Here is an 18,095-nt window from a genome sequence, read left to right as displayed (position 1 = left end):
TTGTCTGATCAGGTTGAGCATATGCCGCCCCAGTTCTGAGGTAAAAGAAATTCCTTTTACCTCTGTATCAAACATGGCATCCATTAACAGTTCATATCAAAGCTTGGCTCATTTGAGAATGAGGCAAGCTAAAATGCAGCTGGGCAGCCAGATAGTAACCCTGCATACCTGACATCTGCATAGCAGCCTCACCGTGTGTGCGCTTCACAATTTATAGTTTCATCATGTTTTTCTTGCCTGCCAAAACAGCCCATTTACTGTACCTTTCATTTCCTTAAATACGAATAATAATTTGACGGAGGCCTTCATCTTTCCCAACCACAATGTTTGGCAAAACCAATGACCAAACACAAGCACTGAAGAAGCCAACCGGCCGGCATCCAGACTCAGACCTGTTGCTTTTGCCAACGCTTGTTACCCTTGAGTGCAAGATGCGGACTGCCTAACACTAGAAGGCATTTTCTCCATTGTGAGGAACAGAGTGGATAGGACCGTATCAACTCACGCCCTTAGTTCCAAGTTGAAAAAGTGCAGCCTTGTCCCACATAACCTTGAGGCCTGTTAACTAGCTAACTAAATCTAAAACCTTGAGCAAACTGTCCGCCAGTGTCAACGGATTTTGTATGTATGAACATGTCGTCTGCATGAAAAAAACTATGTGCAGTCTTACTTGTACCTAAAACATGCCTTGAAAATCTTTGCAGTTTGCACACATCTGTTCTATTGCTGGCGCAAACTGTGGCATTAGTTGGCAGCCGTCACTCGTATGCCTCTCGTATCCAAATCTGACAGTGGAATTCGATTTTAAACATGCTTATGGCTGTATGTACCCACCCAATATATCTTGAGCCAAAGTTTGTATCTTTTGATGCTCTGACCAGGAAGCCCCAGCACACAGCAATGAAAGTTATCTTAAAGGGTCAGCACAGGTCCTTCTCAACAAGGACGGCCCATACAGTCCCCGCAAGGAGGGCTGGGGAATAGGGTGTGGGGGGCAGGGGCACACTTCAGGGAGGGTCCTCTTCAGCCTAAGGGTTAATACATCTGTAAGATGGCTGGGTCTGGAGGCCCAGTCATCAAATTTTGCGGGTGGGCCCCAACATTTTGTGTTGTGCTACTGCTTCTGACAGTGCTACATTTCCCTCATTATGGCGCGTGCCACATGTTGAATCTTTTCAAAAATTCAAAATGTTTCCATTGTATCTGCTCCGTTATAAACATCAGAGGCATACTTGCGTACTCTTTACAAGCTGCTGTAGTGCATTGGTTTTTAACCTTTTGACTTCTGTGGATCCCCCACTTAATAACTCGAACCCAGGAACCCCCACTGAATAATTATTGGAAATCCGCGACCCCGCATTGAGTAATCACTGGAAGACTGTGGCCCCAGCCTAAGCATTTTCGATAATTTGAACTGCAAAATAATACATAAAAAATACAGAAACAATATAAAAATAATGAAATATTATTTACAAACCAATATAAAACATCTACATATGAATGGGAAGTTGGAGCTTTTCTAATTTCATTTGAGGTTGCTCACTGTTCTACTAAATTTTGGTTTATGCACTTGCATTGCTGCCATGAATCAATCCAAATATACTACCTTCATTTTTATATTCAAATTTCTTCAGATTTACAGACTGTTTTAAAATGTTCAATTATACATTTTTTCTCTTATTTAATATTCACTTTATTAATTTGTTAATATTATTTTCTAAGCAGTCGTGAAGCCCGAGTACAATTTGCGAACCCTCTGGAATACCCGGACCACAGGCTAAATATCACTTCTCTATTGTTCGTGTTTAGCACTGATAGTGCACAAGAGGCTTATAGTTCACAAGGCCCGCAATGAGCTTCGAGACCATTGTGATCCTTGCCTCCTGCAAGTATTATGATGATAATGGCAGCTGGTTTGCCTTGTAGCACCTGTAAGCACGTGCATACCAGAGTGGTCTGTAGGTAGAGTTTAATTCCACTTGGGGTCTGTCCCCCCAACAGCTGATTTTCTTAAGTTGCCTGATAGTTTTAAACAGTTCACCGTCAGTTGCAATCATCTGCAACATTTCTCCTTTGATAGTTTTGAGAGCTCAACAGTGCCTGATTCCGCATGTCATTATACGAGAAGTGGCTGTTTTTATCATGCAACTCTTTTCTGTAATCTAAAAAATGACCTGTTAATGCATTTTTGTGTGTATTCTAGTGTGCCTTCGTTATCCCTAATAGTCACCATTTGTGTACCGGTTGATGCAGTTATTAAAAACCATGCTAACATACTCCTAGACTTGTTGCCCACTCTGTATAGCAATTGTCTGTCATATAATTATACTTAAGTGAATTCTGTACAAAGGTCAAATTCTGTTTTTCTTAAACCAACTAATTCTGGGCAGTGTCTTTACCCTCTAGATGTTTCTCCAGAAGTATAATTTTCTTCCAGTGTGGTCTTTCTATGGCCCACTGCTTGCTGAAAGTATATCCTGTGATCGCTACTTATAGGGTCTCACTAGATCGTCTTGTTATAACACATACCCTCATTCAGATGAAAATAACTGTTCAGCTCCTCTCCCACGTCGGTGTCTGGGCATCTTCAGTTCTTGTGGTCTGCTACACTCCTACATAAACAGCTATGTCGAGTGTAGCATAACCTGATGGTATGAGTCATTAGAATAATTCATATGCGACTCTGGGGCTCATAAGTAGTCCAGTATTGATAACATTCCCTTTTCCGTGGAGTAAAAGGAATATTCCTTGCAATCTATATCTTTTGACCATCACACATGTAGTAGGCCTGGATCATTCTTAGTGTACCTGGCATGTGTCAAATTTCTCTACAAAACGGATGTCTATCAGCTGTGTAATTAAGCATACAATCTTCAGCCCAGAACATGAATGCATCTGCCTTTGGCCCACACATTGCGATTACCTTGAGAAAAGCGAATCCATAATCTACCATAGATGCAGAAACATTCAGCTGGCATACCTTAACATTGTCACAGGAGCCATCACTAATCTGCCCGCCAAGTGTGTTAGCAAGCTTAACTTACAGCGGAATCCTTGACACCAGCCATATCTTTACCCCTCTTGAGAAGCACGTGTATTCTATGTCGTGAAAAAACCTCGTCACCTCCTAAGAATGTTTACCCCATGCCTGAAAAATGTGTATTACAAAAAAGTAACGTTCCTGTCTTCAGGCAATGAAACACCGCACACATACTCTGTTGTGGGGTGTAAGGAATTTTATGTCCATCAGTGAGCCTGTCCCACTAACCATGGCTAGTCGGCCACAGTCATATAAGATCCTTTACAGCTTTTGAACTGGGCATGTGGAGCGCTCCACCCCAAATTCCCGACCTGATTAGTCTTCTGCAAACAAAAGGACTAATCAGCCACAGCGTTTGAACTATGCAGAGAGGAGTTCAGGGGTACCGTGCACAAGCCCCTTAGCCCAGCTCCACCCCCAAAGAGGTGAAGCGTGCACAGTCCAAATATCTGTTTCCATAGAGGGTTCGATTTCTTGTATTCTTACTAGAGTTTCTATTAAAGGTGCAGGTGGCACTTGCTTCATGTTTTGTGAGGAGCTCAACGCCCTTGGTGGCAAAACATACACAAGGGTCTGGCAAAACGTAAACGAAGGCCTGCTTTATTACAAAGTTTTCAACTGCTTCAGTACTTGAGGAGCTAAGTAAATTTTGCTGTGTTCTGAGCACACTTTCCAGTCTAATCCGTAATGTCTGTCCAGGTGGTGTGCATTAACCTCCTACAGAGCCTTGAGGGTGTACTTGCACGTTGATTTGTTTGTATGGACTTCACTGTCTCAACCACACAGACCATGTTTTGCACAACACACAACGGCTCTGAATGGGTCTCATGAAACACACATCCTGCACACACAACATACGTGCCCCTGAAATAATAAAGGCAAAAAACCTCAGGTATGCACACTGAATGACCCTTTATTGGTAGTGTCCAAAACAACGCTTCCTGCAGTGGTACAAGTAGGAAAGTACTGTGCCATTGGCCTAGAATCATTCTGCTACTGCTAGACATCGCATGTCCTGCATTGACGGGTTTGTAGCCACTTTGACTTGGGGGCACACTGTGTATACGGTTGGCATCCAAGCACACTTCTCATTTCAGCCAAAACCTAGAGCACCTTCATTGAGCATGCGTTAATGTCCAGTTCATCAGGAGTACTGGCACGTCATTCCAATATCATGCAGAGGACTTTTGTCCCAACATTTATTAACATGCGACTCAAGGAATTTTCATCGGACCTTGCAACCATTTTTGCAATCTCTATGGATAATAAAGAAGCGCTGTGTAAAACCTGCAGTCACTTTGAGTGACTTGCAAAAGGATTGCTTTCATCTGAACTCTTATTTGATATCTACACATTTGAAAAGATTTTCACAGAAAATATTGAGTCGAGGAGGATTTTGTTCTTTGAGAGAGAACTCAAGTTAAGAGACTAAAGTCTAAAGCCAGAACTCAAACACAAGTTTGAAGAAGTGAGAAATGTCAGGTCTTAATGGGTTAGAGGTTGAAAACTGGATGAAAGACACGGTCCTGACTAACCTTAAATTCCTTTACCTGTAAACCATCACTTTTGACTATTACCTCATCAACTGGCACTGTGTCAAACAGGAACTCCATCTAAAAAAACAGTAGACTACATCATTGATTCTCTCAACAAAAAGCAGATTGTTGGTCCTTGAACACCGGCCACAATGACCTACATTAACGTTAGACCTGCTGAAACAGTCTTCTGACCAAAGTTATTCTGCAGTTTTATCATCTTTACCACACATCGCATTAGATCAGAGGTCTTCAAACTGGGGGGCAGGCCCCCCTAGGGGGGGTCTCAAGTGATCCCGGGGGGGGGCAGGGGGGGGGGGGCGCCAGGCTCCGTCTAAAAGAAGCATTACACAGATAAGTGTTTTTTTTTTTTCAAGCAGAAACATGTTATTGCACTTTTAAAAAGGTAACAGTACTTATTTACAATGTTTAAATACGTCTGGACATATTTAAACAATGGCATCTTTATAAAAATAATTGTGAAAAATTCTGAGGTGGGGCCACTGATTTTTATTTTTCAACTGGGGGACGCGGCATAAAGTTTGGAGACAACTGCATTAAATTAACTTACACAGTTTTCATATGACAGACCCATAATTGTCAAATTCCCTTCAACACCTTACCTAGGTGAGTGAATATCATGAACACTTCAAGGAGGATGAGGCCCTTCTAACCAAAGGCACCACCTTAAATCCAAATCGGGCAAGCAATAACTTAGTTGAGTTGATTGACTCTCAGGCAGATATTCCTGTAATTGTGGATGTTGGGCAGAGGGCAAGGCCAAGCCCTATGCTCCATGCTGGTTGGACCATTCAGTTTTTGCAAAGGTTCTTCAATAAATGCGTCTGATGAAACTGAAATTGTTTTCTTTTGTATATTGGCGGTGTGCTGAACTCTTTAGTAATAGATGGTTTCCTCCTGAATGGGTGTTCTTGTATTCCTTTTAACTCTGAGCTCCTTGGATGGTCCTCTACAAAGCAGCCATGTGAGCCACTCCGTGCGAATTCTTCAAACACTGTTGCACATGTGAGCTCCAGGTATGATGCTCGGTTTGGTTGGACATCTCAGCTTCCTACTTGGGTTTCCTCAAAGGGAGTCACTTGCCACCAATTCCTTTTAAATCAGTCACAAGTTTGTGTTTCCATGAGCCTGAAGAAACAGGGTTTGATGTACCAATAAGACCAGGGTACCTACTTTAATGATTCTTTAATTGGTCTCGTTGTCCATTCTCCATTACTCCCTGGTAACCCTGGACCCATGCTCCCCTCCCCTCCCCCCCCACCCCCCGGTGAGCGCCCCCTAGTTTTAGACCAGAGGAAAAGGACATCAGCTCCCCAGCTCTGAGCTGTGCAATTTATTGTTATTATTATTGCTGTTGTTAAAGAGAGTTTGGCTCAGTTATTTAGATGCATGGATTTACCAATAGTTGAGCAAATCTTAATTTTTTTTATTTTGGTTACTGTGCCGATTTTTAAAATGCACCATTTTTGCAAACCTTGAAAGAGCTTGATATTTACATTTTTTTTTTTTTTTTGCAGTTTCAAAACAACTTTCTTATGTTAGTTTCATTGTTAAACCCATTGATGGCAGATATTTTCCAGATCTAGTATTGACGTTTCAAGGAACATGGCCAAGATTCAGAATCTCTCAGGGAACATGTCTTCTCATGGTTACGAGTACTCATTCATAATACATCTGTTACATTCCTGCCTCCAATTACACTTTACTGTTTTGTGAATCAGGCAGAATGTTATTTTTCTCAAATAACCAAGAGTTGGATATTTTTATTCCTCTTCCTGGTCAACCCATGCCAGTCTCCTTAATCTGATGTGTCCGCGCTCTGTCGCGAGTAGAGCGCAGTGGGTCACATCTAAAGGTTGCCATTAGCTTTGGTCTCCAATGACGGATGCCACTGAATGGGGGTGGGGGTTAAAAATAATAATAAATAAACACCTTCGAGTGGAGACGCATTTGTCTCCCCTCCTTCCTCGTCCTCGTCCTCTTCCTCGTCCTCTTCCTGGGTGCACAAAGGCTCCGAGCCAATTATGATGCTGCTGTCACCAGCAGTGTCCTGATTGGTCTGAGTGGCCTGCTTCGCCGCTCAGACTGGGACTGGGATTGGGAGCGGGAGCCTGTGCATGTTCCCAGCTTGGCTGTGCAATACAGCAGGGTTGAGAACATGCAAAGTGCGCATGTCGGTTTGGCCGGCCAAACATACATGCACACATTGTGGTGCATAGCCATCCTCCGGCTCCCTCCCTCAAGCCTAGCTCTGCCCCGTCCCTTACTCCCAAGAAAAATAAAATGATCATAACGTGTAGCGTACATTATTATTTTATTTTTCCTTTTTCAAAAATCCAGCGGGCCGACGCTCCTCCGCCTTAGCAGAGGGAGCCACCCATTTGTCACAGCTCTAATGAATTTATTGGTAAAATAGCATGCATCATTTAATTTACTGTACATGACATGTATCAGTTGTATATTACATACTTCAAAAATGTGTGTTTGGGTGCCACCCCCTTAGTTTTTGATTCCAGGAGTACCAGTATTCCTGGGGGATTGAGGACTGGGTGAAGGGAAATCACCAGAGAAATACGGAGTGCATGGGGATTCCAGTTCTGCTCCTGTTTTCACTGGTGTAGTCTCTGGGTGAAATGCCATTGATATCCTAACATATCCAGTGGATTCGGCAACTTTCATTACTGAATTTATCAGATTTATGTAGCCACTGGGTCTAAAGGTCGAACGAGGTGAACATGTAAACGATTACAAGCGAAGTCATTTCCTAAATAAACTGCATCTTCGTGGCTAGTGTGATCAGGTACAGAATGTTTAGAATGCCTCTGACAGACGTGAGGAAATGTAGCTCTTTGACGGTACTGAAATACATTGTTAATAGTTTTGGCCATCAAATGCCAGAGCGACCAAAAAAAAACAAATTATAAGGCATGATTTCTAAGTGCGGGCTAAATAATTGATCTGAATTCATCTATTTGGGCTATTTCGAAGTTCTGTGGCTGCTCCATTGAAAAGATTTTAAAAAGTGAGTGAAGTCGTGCAGTTTTGCAAGAATGAGAATTATATTGTGTGAAGGATGCCCTTGTTCGCATGCTTTTAAGTAGCTTTTCAAATAGGTTTGCAGCTTTGTTATACTGTGCTTGTAGCATCCTCACTCAAAACAATTCATAAAACACAGCGGAATCAGACGAAAGTCAAAACAAGTGATTAACAATCCAGAAATGTACCTTAGAATGTCAATATTGCCTTCGTGGAGGAAAACATGGAGCCTTCGGTTTACAATTACGTGACCACAGGAAGACCAGTCGTTGATAAGACTACATTAGAAATAACGAGGCTATCCTATCTTGCCTTGTGTTATTTTCATGAGTTTTTATATAATGAAGTTGTCAGAAACGATTTGTTTTCCAAGCAACGTTAGTGTTTGTGCAGAAGTGCCTATAACAGCAATAATAGTGCAAAGTATACCTGCGGTTTAAAAACGGTAGAAAGGTCTCATTTGGAGTTTCAAGTGAACTTCATATTGTCCAATTAAATTTTATTTGTGGAGTTAATTTTATTACAATAAGTGAGTCCGAGCTTTGCCATGTGAGATAATGGTTTGGTCTTTGCAGACGGATAGTTTACATTGACTCAAACATATTAATTCCCCAGATATTTCATCTGTTTGCCAAATGGTATTCCCCTCCCAGTTTATGCATTACGGACTTTTCCAAGAGAGTGGTTTACGTTAATTTTCCTAGACTACAAGACATCCATTTGTGGGATCACACTGCCAGGACCTAGACTGCAGTTCGCCTCACATACAAGGGTTGGATAGATTTTCTTATTTCAGGTTCACTTTTATTGGGTTGGTCTTGCGCAGGAGGGAGGCAGAGACTTCAGAGTGGATCTGGAAAGGTTTATTATCTGGTGGACTTCTAGCTGACGATTCCTTACTTTGGAATATTCCTCTGGTGACAGACTGGATCCAGAAGTATTTGAGCAACTCCTCCATGTCAATAGGTGGCGTGGTTTGCGCCAGAAATGACATGCACATTTCCTATATAGGTGCCACCCTGGCACACTAATTTCCGTTCTTTACTTTCCACACCAAATGGCACTGATCTGTAAAGGGCTACACTCAGTCACTTTTAGACTGCTTTTTTTTCATGACCTTTCATCAGATTTTTTTTTTTAGAGATTTCTTTCCTGATAGAACAGGATGTTCTCAAAGAAACCTCATAACTTCAAACCTTATGGTGTCTGTCACAGGCAGATGTCTGTGACGGACCCACACTTGGTTTGTCTGTGGTGCTTGGAGAGGGCCCACAACTCAAAGACCTGCGAGCACTGCTGCTCCATGCACCCAGAGGTGCTGAGGAAGCGTTCCCTCATCTCCTTGCTGCCAGACAGCCCAGAGACGTTCAACATCCTAGTATGCCGAAGGTTCCAGGACCACTTGCGGAGCAGCATGCTGCAGTCATTGTCTCGTTCGAACATTGGGTAAGTCCACCATAAGAAAACAAAAATACCAAGAAGTTGAAGATATCTTCAACTTTGCTCCACCGGTCTAAGTCTTTGGATAAGGTGTGGCAGCAATCTCACTCCAGGCCACGTGCTTCAGGGGAGTCCGAGTCTGGGTCGCCTTGCTTCCCTCACTTTCCCAGAGCCAGAGTGACCCCTGCCAGCTGCAAGAATTTTATGGGGCCCATGCGCCTCATATTTGGGCATCTCTGCCCCTCTGGAGCACCTTCGGGCCTCACAGGCATAGAGGGGGCTCTCACTGGATCCTCGCCAGTGGGTTCGCCTTCTGCGTCTGTCGGACCCCATGAATCTGGTGTTGGATCTAGAGTGAAGCTGCCTGAGAGGTGGAGATCTTCCTCGGCGCCCGCTCCAGTGTCGATGCACATGGTGGCACCATCCCCATTGTCATTCCTGACTCTAACAAGGTGCCGGACTGGAGTTATGGGTTGCAGCAGGTACCTTTTTTCTTTCGACAGGCTTGGAGAGGGACATGAATGGGAGGGTCTCAGGATCTTTATGGATACCAGCATCCATAGACAACACTGAGGACAACTGGTATGAGAAAAGCTCGGATGCCAGTGGGCTAGATACCTCACCGGACACTGGCTTGGTCATTGCCTCTACTGTGGCTATGAAGGAGGGTGCCTCATTCGCTGTGGAGGAGCATGAAATAGCTGAGGTCATGGACCTTCGGTTGCTCTCAGTGGCAGTCAAGACAAATGTCTTTGCCGAGGTGCTTCAGCCAGGAGGAACCCCATCTGAACCTTTACTCCCCTTTAATGAAGCCCTTACTTATGTCCTACGTGCAGCCTGGTCCAAGCTCACGGACTCCTATGCATAGGATAATTGCCTACCGCCATTGCCTTCCTCCCGGAGACCCCAGTTTGCTCATCTAGCACTCCACCCAGGAGAGCTTGGTGGTCTAATCCTCCCCTTCTAGATTCAGCCCTACTGCATTCTATGCCAGTCCCCTGGATAGGAAATTCAAGAGTCTGGATACCTTTAGGAAGTGGATGTTCTCTTCTGCCAGCCTTCCACTGCGGTCAGCGAACACAACATGATTTTTTGGCTGATTCTCTAAGTCTGAGTCTCTAAGGAGGCCCCAGCCATACTTTAACACGATATTGCTGACGAGAGAGATGCACCAAAGTTCACCATATAATATGGAATGGACAGAACAGATTCTCTGGATAGAGCAATTTCATCGATGATTGCCCTCCGGTGCCACACCTGGCTGCGAACCACTGGCTCTTCAGGGGATATCCAAGCATTGCTTATGAACATGCCCTTTGATAGCACTCGTCGTCTTAGGAAGAAGGTGGGCTAGGCACTAGAGTGCTTTAAGGATAGCAGAGCTACAGCCAGGTGCCTGTGCTTCTCCATGGCCCCTGCCCATGGCTATGTAAGGGGTTTCCATCCATGTCCATAGCCTCCCAGCCAGAACTTTCAAGACATGCCAGCCTTTTTTGTGGCAGAGGACGAGGGTCCCATAGACCACATTGGAGAGGTAAGCAGAATTTGGGCCAGCCACCACCTCCCGGCAGCTGTAGCCTTCAAACCCCTTTAGTTTGTCCTCGTACCATCATGGGCAGCCAGTGGGCGGGGGAGGCGGGATATGCCGTCACTTCCACCACTGGAGGTCGGTGCCTGCAGACAGTTGGGTTTTACATATTGTTTAGAAGGGCTACTCATTACTTTTGTGACCACTTCTCCACCCATGCCACCCACTTATGATTGGCTGATGTAGGACCAACTCTTCTTTCTTTGTCAGGAAGTATTGGCTCTGTTGACCAAGGGAGCCATCAAGAGGGTGCTGGCATTACAAATAGGCCATGGTTGCTATTCCCACTACTTCCTGATGCCCAAAAAGAACGCAGGCCTTGTCCTATCTGAGACTAGCAACCTCTCTATCTCTTCATGAATAATCAGAAATTCAAAACTCTCATGCTTGCTGAAGTCCTGTCTGCCCTAGACCCAGGAGACTAGATGGTAGTGTTGGAGCTACAGGACGTGCTTTTCCAGATACCTGTCCTGCCTGCCCACACACGTTGCCTGCGATTCACGGTGGTCAAAGACTTTTATTTTGCTGTGATCCTCTATGGCCTTACCAGGCCACCTCGGGTGTTCACCAAGGTGATCTCTGTGGTTCCAGCTCATCTGCAATGGTCAAGGGTTCCAGACTTCTCCTTATCTCAACGATTGGCTATTGAACACTGGCTCACCACAGCCGCCTCCAGACTATGGTGAACTTCCTGTACTCGCTGGGGTTCACGATCAACGTGTTAGTCACATTTGGCTCCCTCTCTGATGCTCCCATTCATGGGAGCTGTTCTGGACACTGTGAGATTTTGGGCGTAGCTTCCTGAGCGGCGAGTCCTTCAGCCTCTATCTTGTATTACGGTGAGTGACCCTGAGGCTGTTGGGCCTCATGGCCTCCTACAGCCTGCTTGTCACACATACCCATTGGCATATGCAGGCTCTGCATTGGGACCTGAAGTTCCAGTGGATACATCATCAGGGGAATCTCTCGAACATAGTCCAGATCTCAGAGGAACCGCAAAAGATCTGCAGTGATGGCTGACGAACCACTATTGGGAAACGGAGAAGGGTCTGCCAATGATGCAACCAGAGCTGACTTTAGTGATAGATGCATCACTCCTGGGATGGGGTGGCCATCTGGGAGAGGTGGAAATCCTAGGACTCTGGTCTCAGGTGGAGTACAGGCTTCACATCAACCTGTTACAGCTTTGAGTGCTCTGCTTTGCATTGAAAGCCTTTCTTACTTTGATCAAGGGAAAGCTGGTTTAGGTGTTCATAGTCAATTCCACTGTCCTGTTGTGCAGTGTGAGTTAGGGTGGTGGACTGCTTATCAAGAGGCTCTGCATCTCTGGACCTGGCTGCAACGCCAAGGCATTTCCCTTTGTTTCAACACTTGACAGACAGTCTGAACACCAGGGCGGACAAGCCCAGCCAATGAGGCCCAGAGGATGAGTGGCATCCCCATCCAGAGGTGGTGCAAGGTCTCTTTAAAGAGTGGGGCGAGGCTTGGCTAGATTATTTGGCCACCACTGAGAACGTGCAAAGTCTGCAATTTTGCATGCTGGAGTTTCCAAGGTGGCTATCCTTCTGAGACATATTTCATCTTGAGTGGAGCTCCAGCCTCCTATATTCCTTTCTGCCAGTACCACTCCTGCCCATAGTTCTCAAGAAGGTATGAAATAACAGTCCCCAAGTCCTTTTTGTTACTCTGGATTTGGCACAGAGTCTGGTATCCCGAGCTGTTACGAGTGAGCATCAGTCCCCCCCCAATCAGGCTGCTTCTTCGAGTGGGTCTTCTGTCACAGCACAGGGGAGGGTCCTGCAACCGAACCTGTGCACCTTCATGTGTGGAGATTGAGCGGCAACAGTTGACAGTTTTCTTCCTTTTTCCCCACAGTCTGTGGCGTTATTTTGGCAGCCTGATGTCCCTCCATTAAGTCTGTATACGCTTGTCACTGATATGAATTTGTGACATTGCGTGCTTCTAGGAACATCAGTCCTCTTTCTGCACCCCTTTCTCTGATTTTTAGGTTTGTTCTATCCTTGGCTCAGCAGGGTTCTGCTCTGGCCTGTTAGCCATTTTAGCATTCTTGCAGCTGCTGGGCCAACCGTTTTTTGTTCAAGTCACCTGTTGTGGCTAGGTTCCTCAAAGGTTTGCAACTTATGTTTCCTCCTAGGCCATTCATCATGCCCCAGTGGGACTTGCTTCTTGTGCCGACCTTTTCAATGTGCACACCCTTCAAGCCACTAACTGCACAATTGCCCTTGTTGGTTATTGACCAGGAAGGCTGCGTTTCTAGTGGCCATTACATTGGCCAGGTGAGCCAGTGAATTGCAGGCACTCTCAGTGCAACTTCATCCAGGCAATCTGGCATTCTGGACTCGTGCCTCCTTACTCCCGAAAATTGTGACTCCTTTCCATGTAGGCCAGAACATCACACTGTCTTCTTTATTTGCTTCACCTCCCCCTTCGACAAGAGATTCCACCATCTGGACCCACTAAGAGCATTGTCCTTCTTCCTCCATTGTACAAAAGAGGTCTGGGTGGACGATAAACTCCTTGTGGGGTACGTAGGAGCCTTGAGAGGTAAGGCTGTGCAGAACGGAATAGTACTCTGCATAAAGATCTGGTACTCAGCAAAGAAGCAACTCCCTGAGGGTTTGCGTCCTCATTCCACCAGAGCCAAGGCTGCGACCATTGCATTAGCTTGCGGAGTCCCTGTCCTGGACATTGCTCAGCCAGCAATGTCATCCTCTCTGCACACATTTACCAAGCACTACATCCTGGACGGTCAGATCCATCTTGGCGGGCACTTTGCCCGTTTAATCCTCAGACATTCCTGGTTTAACTGCTTCACAGACCTGCCTCTGGGGAGGTATTACTTGGGTAGCTATTCTAAAGTAAGGAATCTACGGCTAGAAATATCTATCAGATGAACTAGTTACTTACATTCGGTAACACCTTCTCTGGTAGAGACTATCTAGCCACAGATTCCTTACCGACTCTCCCATCCTCACTGCTCTGCCAACAGATTAAAATGAGGGTCACCCTTCTAGAGAGCCTTAGAATTTTACACCAGCTGTCAGGTTTCATCACAGCTCTGTGCTCCTGGCGTGGAAAGTCACAATAGAAACTGACGTCCATGCACCAGGATGGTGCCTAGATAGGGACGGGGCACGCCATTTCTGGAGCAAGTGATGCTGTCGTGGAGCCGAATGACACCGCCTACCGGTTCACCGGGGTAGTGCTAGAAAACATCTGGTTCTAGTCCGACACCTACGGAATGTTCTAAGGTAAGTAATCTGCGGCTAGATAGTCTCTACCAGATTAGACGTTCAAGAAAAACATCTCGCAAATCAATCTGTTTGAGTTTTTCATACTGTTTTTAATGACTTTTTTTTTGTATAGGTTTCTGTAAATTTCGGTCCTTACTTCAAGTATCCTCCCAAAGATGTCACTTATCAGCCTGTAAGTAAGATTTAAATATTAAACTATTGTAATATGATACATATGAGTGTGAAAATATAATTGGAATTTCTCTGTAGGAAATGCAGAACTGTTAGATGCAATCTTTGTGCAATTGAAGCCTTTCTAACTCTTGGTCTGTTTATGCCATTTGAGACTCTTAAAACCTCTGTACACCTTTAAAATACATATGAGGTAAAGACATTATCAAGGCAGTTGCAACCTATACAACATTTTATGAACTGTAATTGCGCATTCGTTTTGTGAAGGATTAATTTCAAGGTTTGTTAAGTAGGTAAATCTTTATGTACATTTTCATACAGCTTCTTTTTCTGATTTCTAGTGTTGGTTCAAAAAACACCCGGCATCATGCTTAAAAATAAAATAAAAAATTGAATACTCCTTGAATACTCTGGCTTTCACTCTGCCCACTTCAATACATGTTAAAGTGTTATTCTCATTTTATTTCCACCCACAAAAGCATACAGCATTCCTCAATCATTGATTATCTTGCACTATAAATGACAGATTTTTTTTTCGGATCAGATTGTACAACATCTTGAAAATGTGTGCACCTCAGTGCTTAGACTAGTCTCAGTGGGATATTGGGTAACTCCTTTATTTTTTATATTTCTGCCCATCCTCTTTGAAATAACATGGCCTCTTTGAGATTTGAAACCGTAGACCCAAAGTGCGTAATACCAAAAGTCAGAACTCATCTTGGTTGTCTATATTCCAGGGATTGCTGTCCCCATGCCCCAAAGGGGAGAGGAAATACCACGTTTGACTGCCCTACATCAAAACGGCAGTGCTATGTTGGGCCTGAATCTGATTTTTGAAGTCCTGTTAAGGAGTAGTTTGTGACATCCTAAAACCTCAGTCTTTAATGTATACTCCCTTCCCCTATCGCCCAAAACCTGCGGCTGCAAGACGCCCCAAATGTCCAGATCTAATCTCGATCAGTGGTGCTCATCTTGGGCCCTGCTCCAAGTCTCCAGCCACCCTTCATCTCTGACTGAGAAGTTTTTAAAGTCCTTCAACACCCATTTTAGCTGACGTGAACCAATGCATCCACCCATCTAGTTCTTTCGGAACATGCAACTATAGCACCTAACTTTGGATCTTCATGTAGGCATCAGGTATGTAGGTATGCTTCTTCATCCAGTTCAAAAGAAGCCTTTTGTTTACCAACCTGTGCAGTTGTACAAAAGTTAATATACTGTGGATACAAGCAGCAGAAAGTCATGACTGGATAGAATTTCTGGAAGAATCGTTCCCCCATGGCCTCAGGGCCCTGTACTGGGTTAAACAATGGTGCTATCTAGGAGTGCTCCCCTCTGCGGTCACCATGCAGACAATTTGGTTTATGCATCCACAGCAACCTTGTATTGGGGGTTCCTGTATGTTCCTGGACCATAGGTCACTATCTTCACCCATGCATACTTAAACTACTGGGCTTTTCATCTATAATCCCAATTAGTAGACAATTTGATCCCAGAACATATGTCTACATTTAGGATTTTCATTCTTGAAAATAGTTTTCCTTTCCTAATCCCCTTTTTACTTATCAAATTTTACATTGGCAAATGCACTATATATTTGCTGAAGAAAGAAACCCATTCAGTTATCCGAATGAAGAACATAATGCAATAACCTGTGCCAGAAGCATTGTATCTTTGAAGGAAAAATGTTGACCCTGCTTCTTTTAGTATTCCCAAATTTTCACTTACCCAACATGTATGGAAGAGCCTGTTTGCAAGTTCATTTTTCCTTTGCTTAAAGCCAGGACCCCTGAACACTTAGTTGCTTGCTTTAGGCTTACAGGCACAAGAACCTGTGGTGTCACTTTACCGTCTGAAAATAAAGACTGAAAAAAGTCTACTTTTGGGGCAAAATGGAACTAAATAGATGTTGATGCTAAAAAGGGTCAAGTCTCACCCCAGCTGCCTTTTCAAGTAGTGTCCTTTCTTTCATGGAAAACAAGTCCTAGAAACACCAGCACATTGTGTGAGGAATTTGGCTTCCAAACTCCCATTCAATTCCTGATTATGGAATGCATTGTGGCTTCACATTGGAGGCTGCAGGACAAAAGGGAGGTACAAGCTCCGCCTTTCGGTGAAACGCCCATAATTTCCTTTACCTCTTTGTCTCATCCCAACTCAAGTGCCACGAGAAGGGATTCCTCCTTTCCAGTCTCCTCTGACACCTTGATGTCCATTGTGTAGAAAACTGGCTCTGTATATCCTCTACCAAAGTGAGGTATGGTGTGTACAGAGTCCAGGGGTCCACACAGGCGTAACAGAGGCTAAAGAGGATCATACTAATGCTCTCTTATGTGGTAGTGTGGTTGAGCAGTTAGGCTTATCAGATGGTAGTGTAAAGCATTTGTTGTACACACAGTCAAATGAGATACACACACAATGACTAACTCCAGGCGAATTGTTTTTATGTAGTAAAAATATATTTTATTTCTTTATTACTAGAACCAGAAGGTCTTTGTTGCAGGTAAGTATAGTTGTAAATATACTGTGTTTGGTTCTTGCAGGTAAAGCAGTTTACAAGTAAGTAACACTTTAATTTCAAAAGTTGACATTAAGTGCAATTTTTCATAGGAGTCAATAGAGTCCTAGGGAGAGAAAAGTGTTAGCACTATTTACAGTTAAGTATATGACTTACAATTCCAGTCTTAAAGGGTTAGAATGTCCACAGGTCAAGTTTAGGCTGACCCCAAAAGTGCACAACCAGCAACACAGGGCTGGCTGAGTGCAGAGGTCCGTTCCAGGAAACCCAAGGCTGGACAAGTAGGGGAGGCACCCACTGGATGTTGCTGGACTGTCTGTCACATTCCCCAAGGCCAGGGGGCTGCAGGTGTCTCCTTGGGCGTAGGGTATCTTCATTGGATACTGTCACGGTTGGGTCGGGGGTAGACATTGTTTCAGCCAGGAGGGGTCAACCCAATCGGACTGGTGGGCCACCTGGACTCTGCCTGGGGATGTCAAGTGCAGAGTGCGCAGTGCTAGCAGATTTGGGGCGGTTCTGGAATACTTTTGGAGGGTTTCTTCTGGACAGGGCCGCTGTCCTCAGGAGATCTTGGCCCTCTGCTGGGCTGGCATTCCTGTGGGAGGGTTTGTAGAGGTCGCTGGCCCTTCAGGATGTTACCTTTTTGGAGCAGGCGTCTTGAATCTCCATACAGGCTTGTAGGGCTTGGGGCCAAGTCATTTGTCGACTGGAGTCTTCACTGTTGGGGTCTTCTTGGCAGTCCTTTCTTCTTGAGGTTGCCAAGAATCTGGTAAGCTTCAGGGGTGCCCCAAAGTACTAGATTTAGGGTCGTCACAGGGGTCAGTGGGCAGTAGCCAATGGCTACTGTCCCCAAGGGTGCTAAACCCTTCCTGTGCCCACCCCCTTTGAGGAAGACGGATGTTAGAAATGGGGTCTGTAGTTGGCAGAGGTATACACCCTTGCCCAAATAGGGACCACAATTCAAGTCGGGTTAAGTCTCAACACAATCTAAATTATCCTCTGCTCACCCTCTGATAGCTTGGCACTGAGCAATCAGGCTTAATTTAGAAGGCAATGTGTAAAGTATTTGTGCAATAAATCATAGAGTAGCACAATGAAAACACTAGAGAAGGACGCCACACAGGTTTAAAATAATAGATATTTATCTGAATAAAATAAAATAAAAATGACAAAGATCCAATACGCACAAGTTGAAATATCACTTTTAAAAGATTTAAGAGTCTCAGTCCTTAGAAATTAAAAGTTTTTTTCTTTGTTACACACAGTACCTGGGATGCATCAATCATAACGATGCACGCAGACCGCAGAGGAGGAGATGCGTGGAAAAATAAGGTGTTGGGTCAGATTTTCTGACGCGGCACAGACTATGTGCCGTTTCTTTCCAGGCTGCAAGGGATTTGCGGTGTTTCTCAGTGCGCAGTTGTGGTTCCTCACTGCAATGCGAGGATATTTTGACACCCAGAGACGATGT

At 44.5% G+C, this 18,095-nt stretch overlaps 1 protein-coding gene across 4 annotated transcripts in view; it reads left to right on the top strand.

Moving 5' to 3' along the window:
• ASH2L (ASH2 like, histone lysine methyltransferase complex subunit) overlaps window positions 1-18,095 on the top strand; it is a 231,446-nt gene that overhangs the window by 204,905 nt on the left and 8,446 nt on the right. For all 4 annotated transcript variants that reach the window (XM_069213442.1, XM_069213441.1, XM_069213444.1 and 1 more), the window contains one exon: window positions 14,048-14,107. In XM_069213442.1, coding sequence (XP_069069543.1) covers window positions 14,048-14,107 — 60 coding nt within the window. The remainder of the gene's footprint in view (window positions 1-14,047; window positions 14,108-18,095) is intronic.

This window comes from Pleurodeles waltl, chromosome 11, assembly GCF_031143425.1.
Source record: "Pleurodeles waltl isolate 20211129_DDA chromosome 11, aPleWal1.hap1.20221129, whole genome shotgun sequence".
Lineage (NCBI taxonomy): Eukaryota > Metazoa > Chordata > Amphibia > Caudata > Salamandridae > Pleurodeles > Pleurodeles waltl.
The sequence above is the reverse complement of the archived record's forward strand: the minus strand, read 5'-3'. Positions and strand labels throughout refer to the sequence as shown.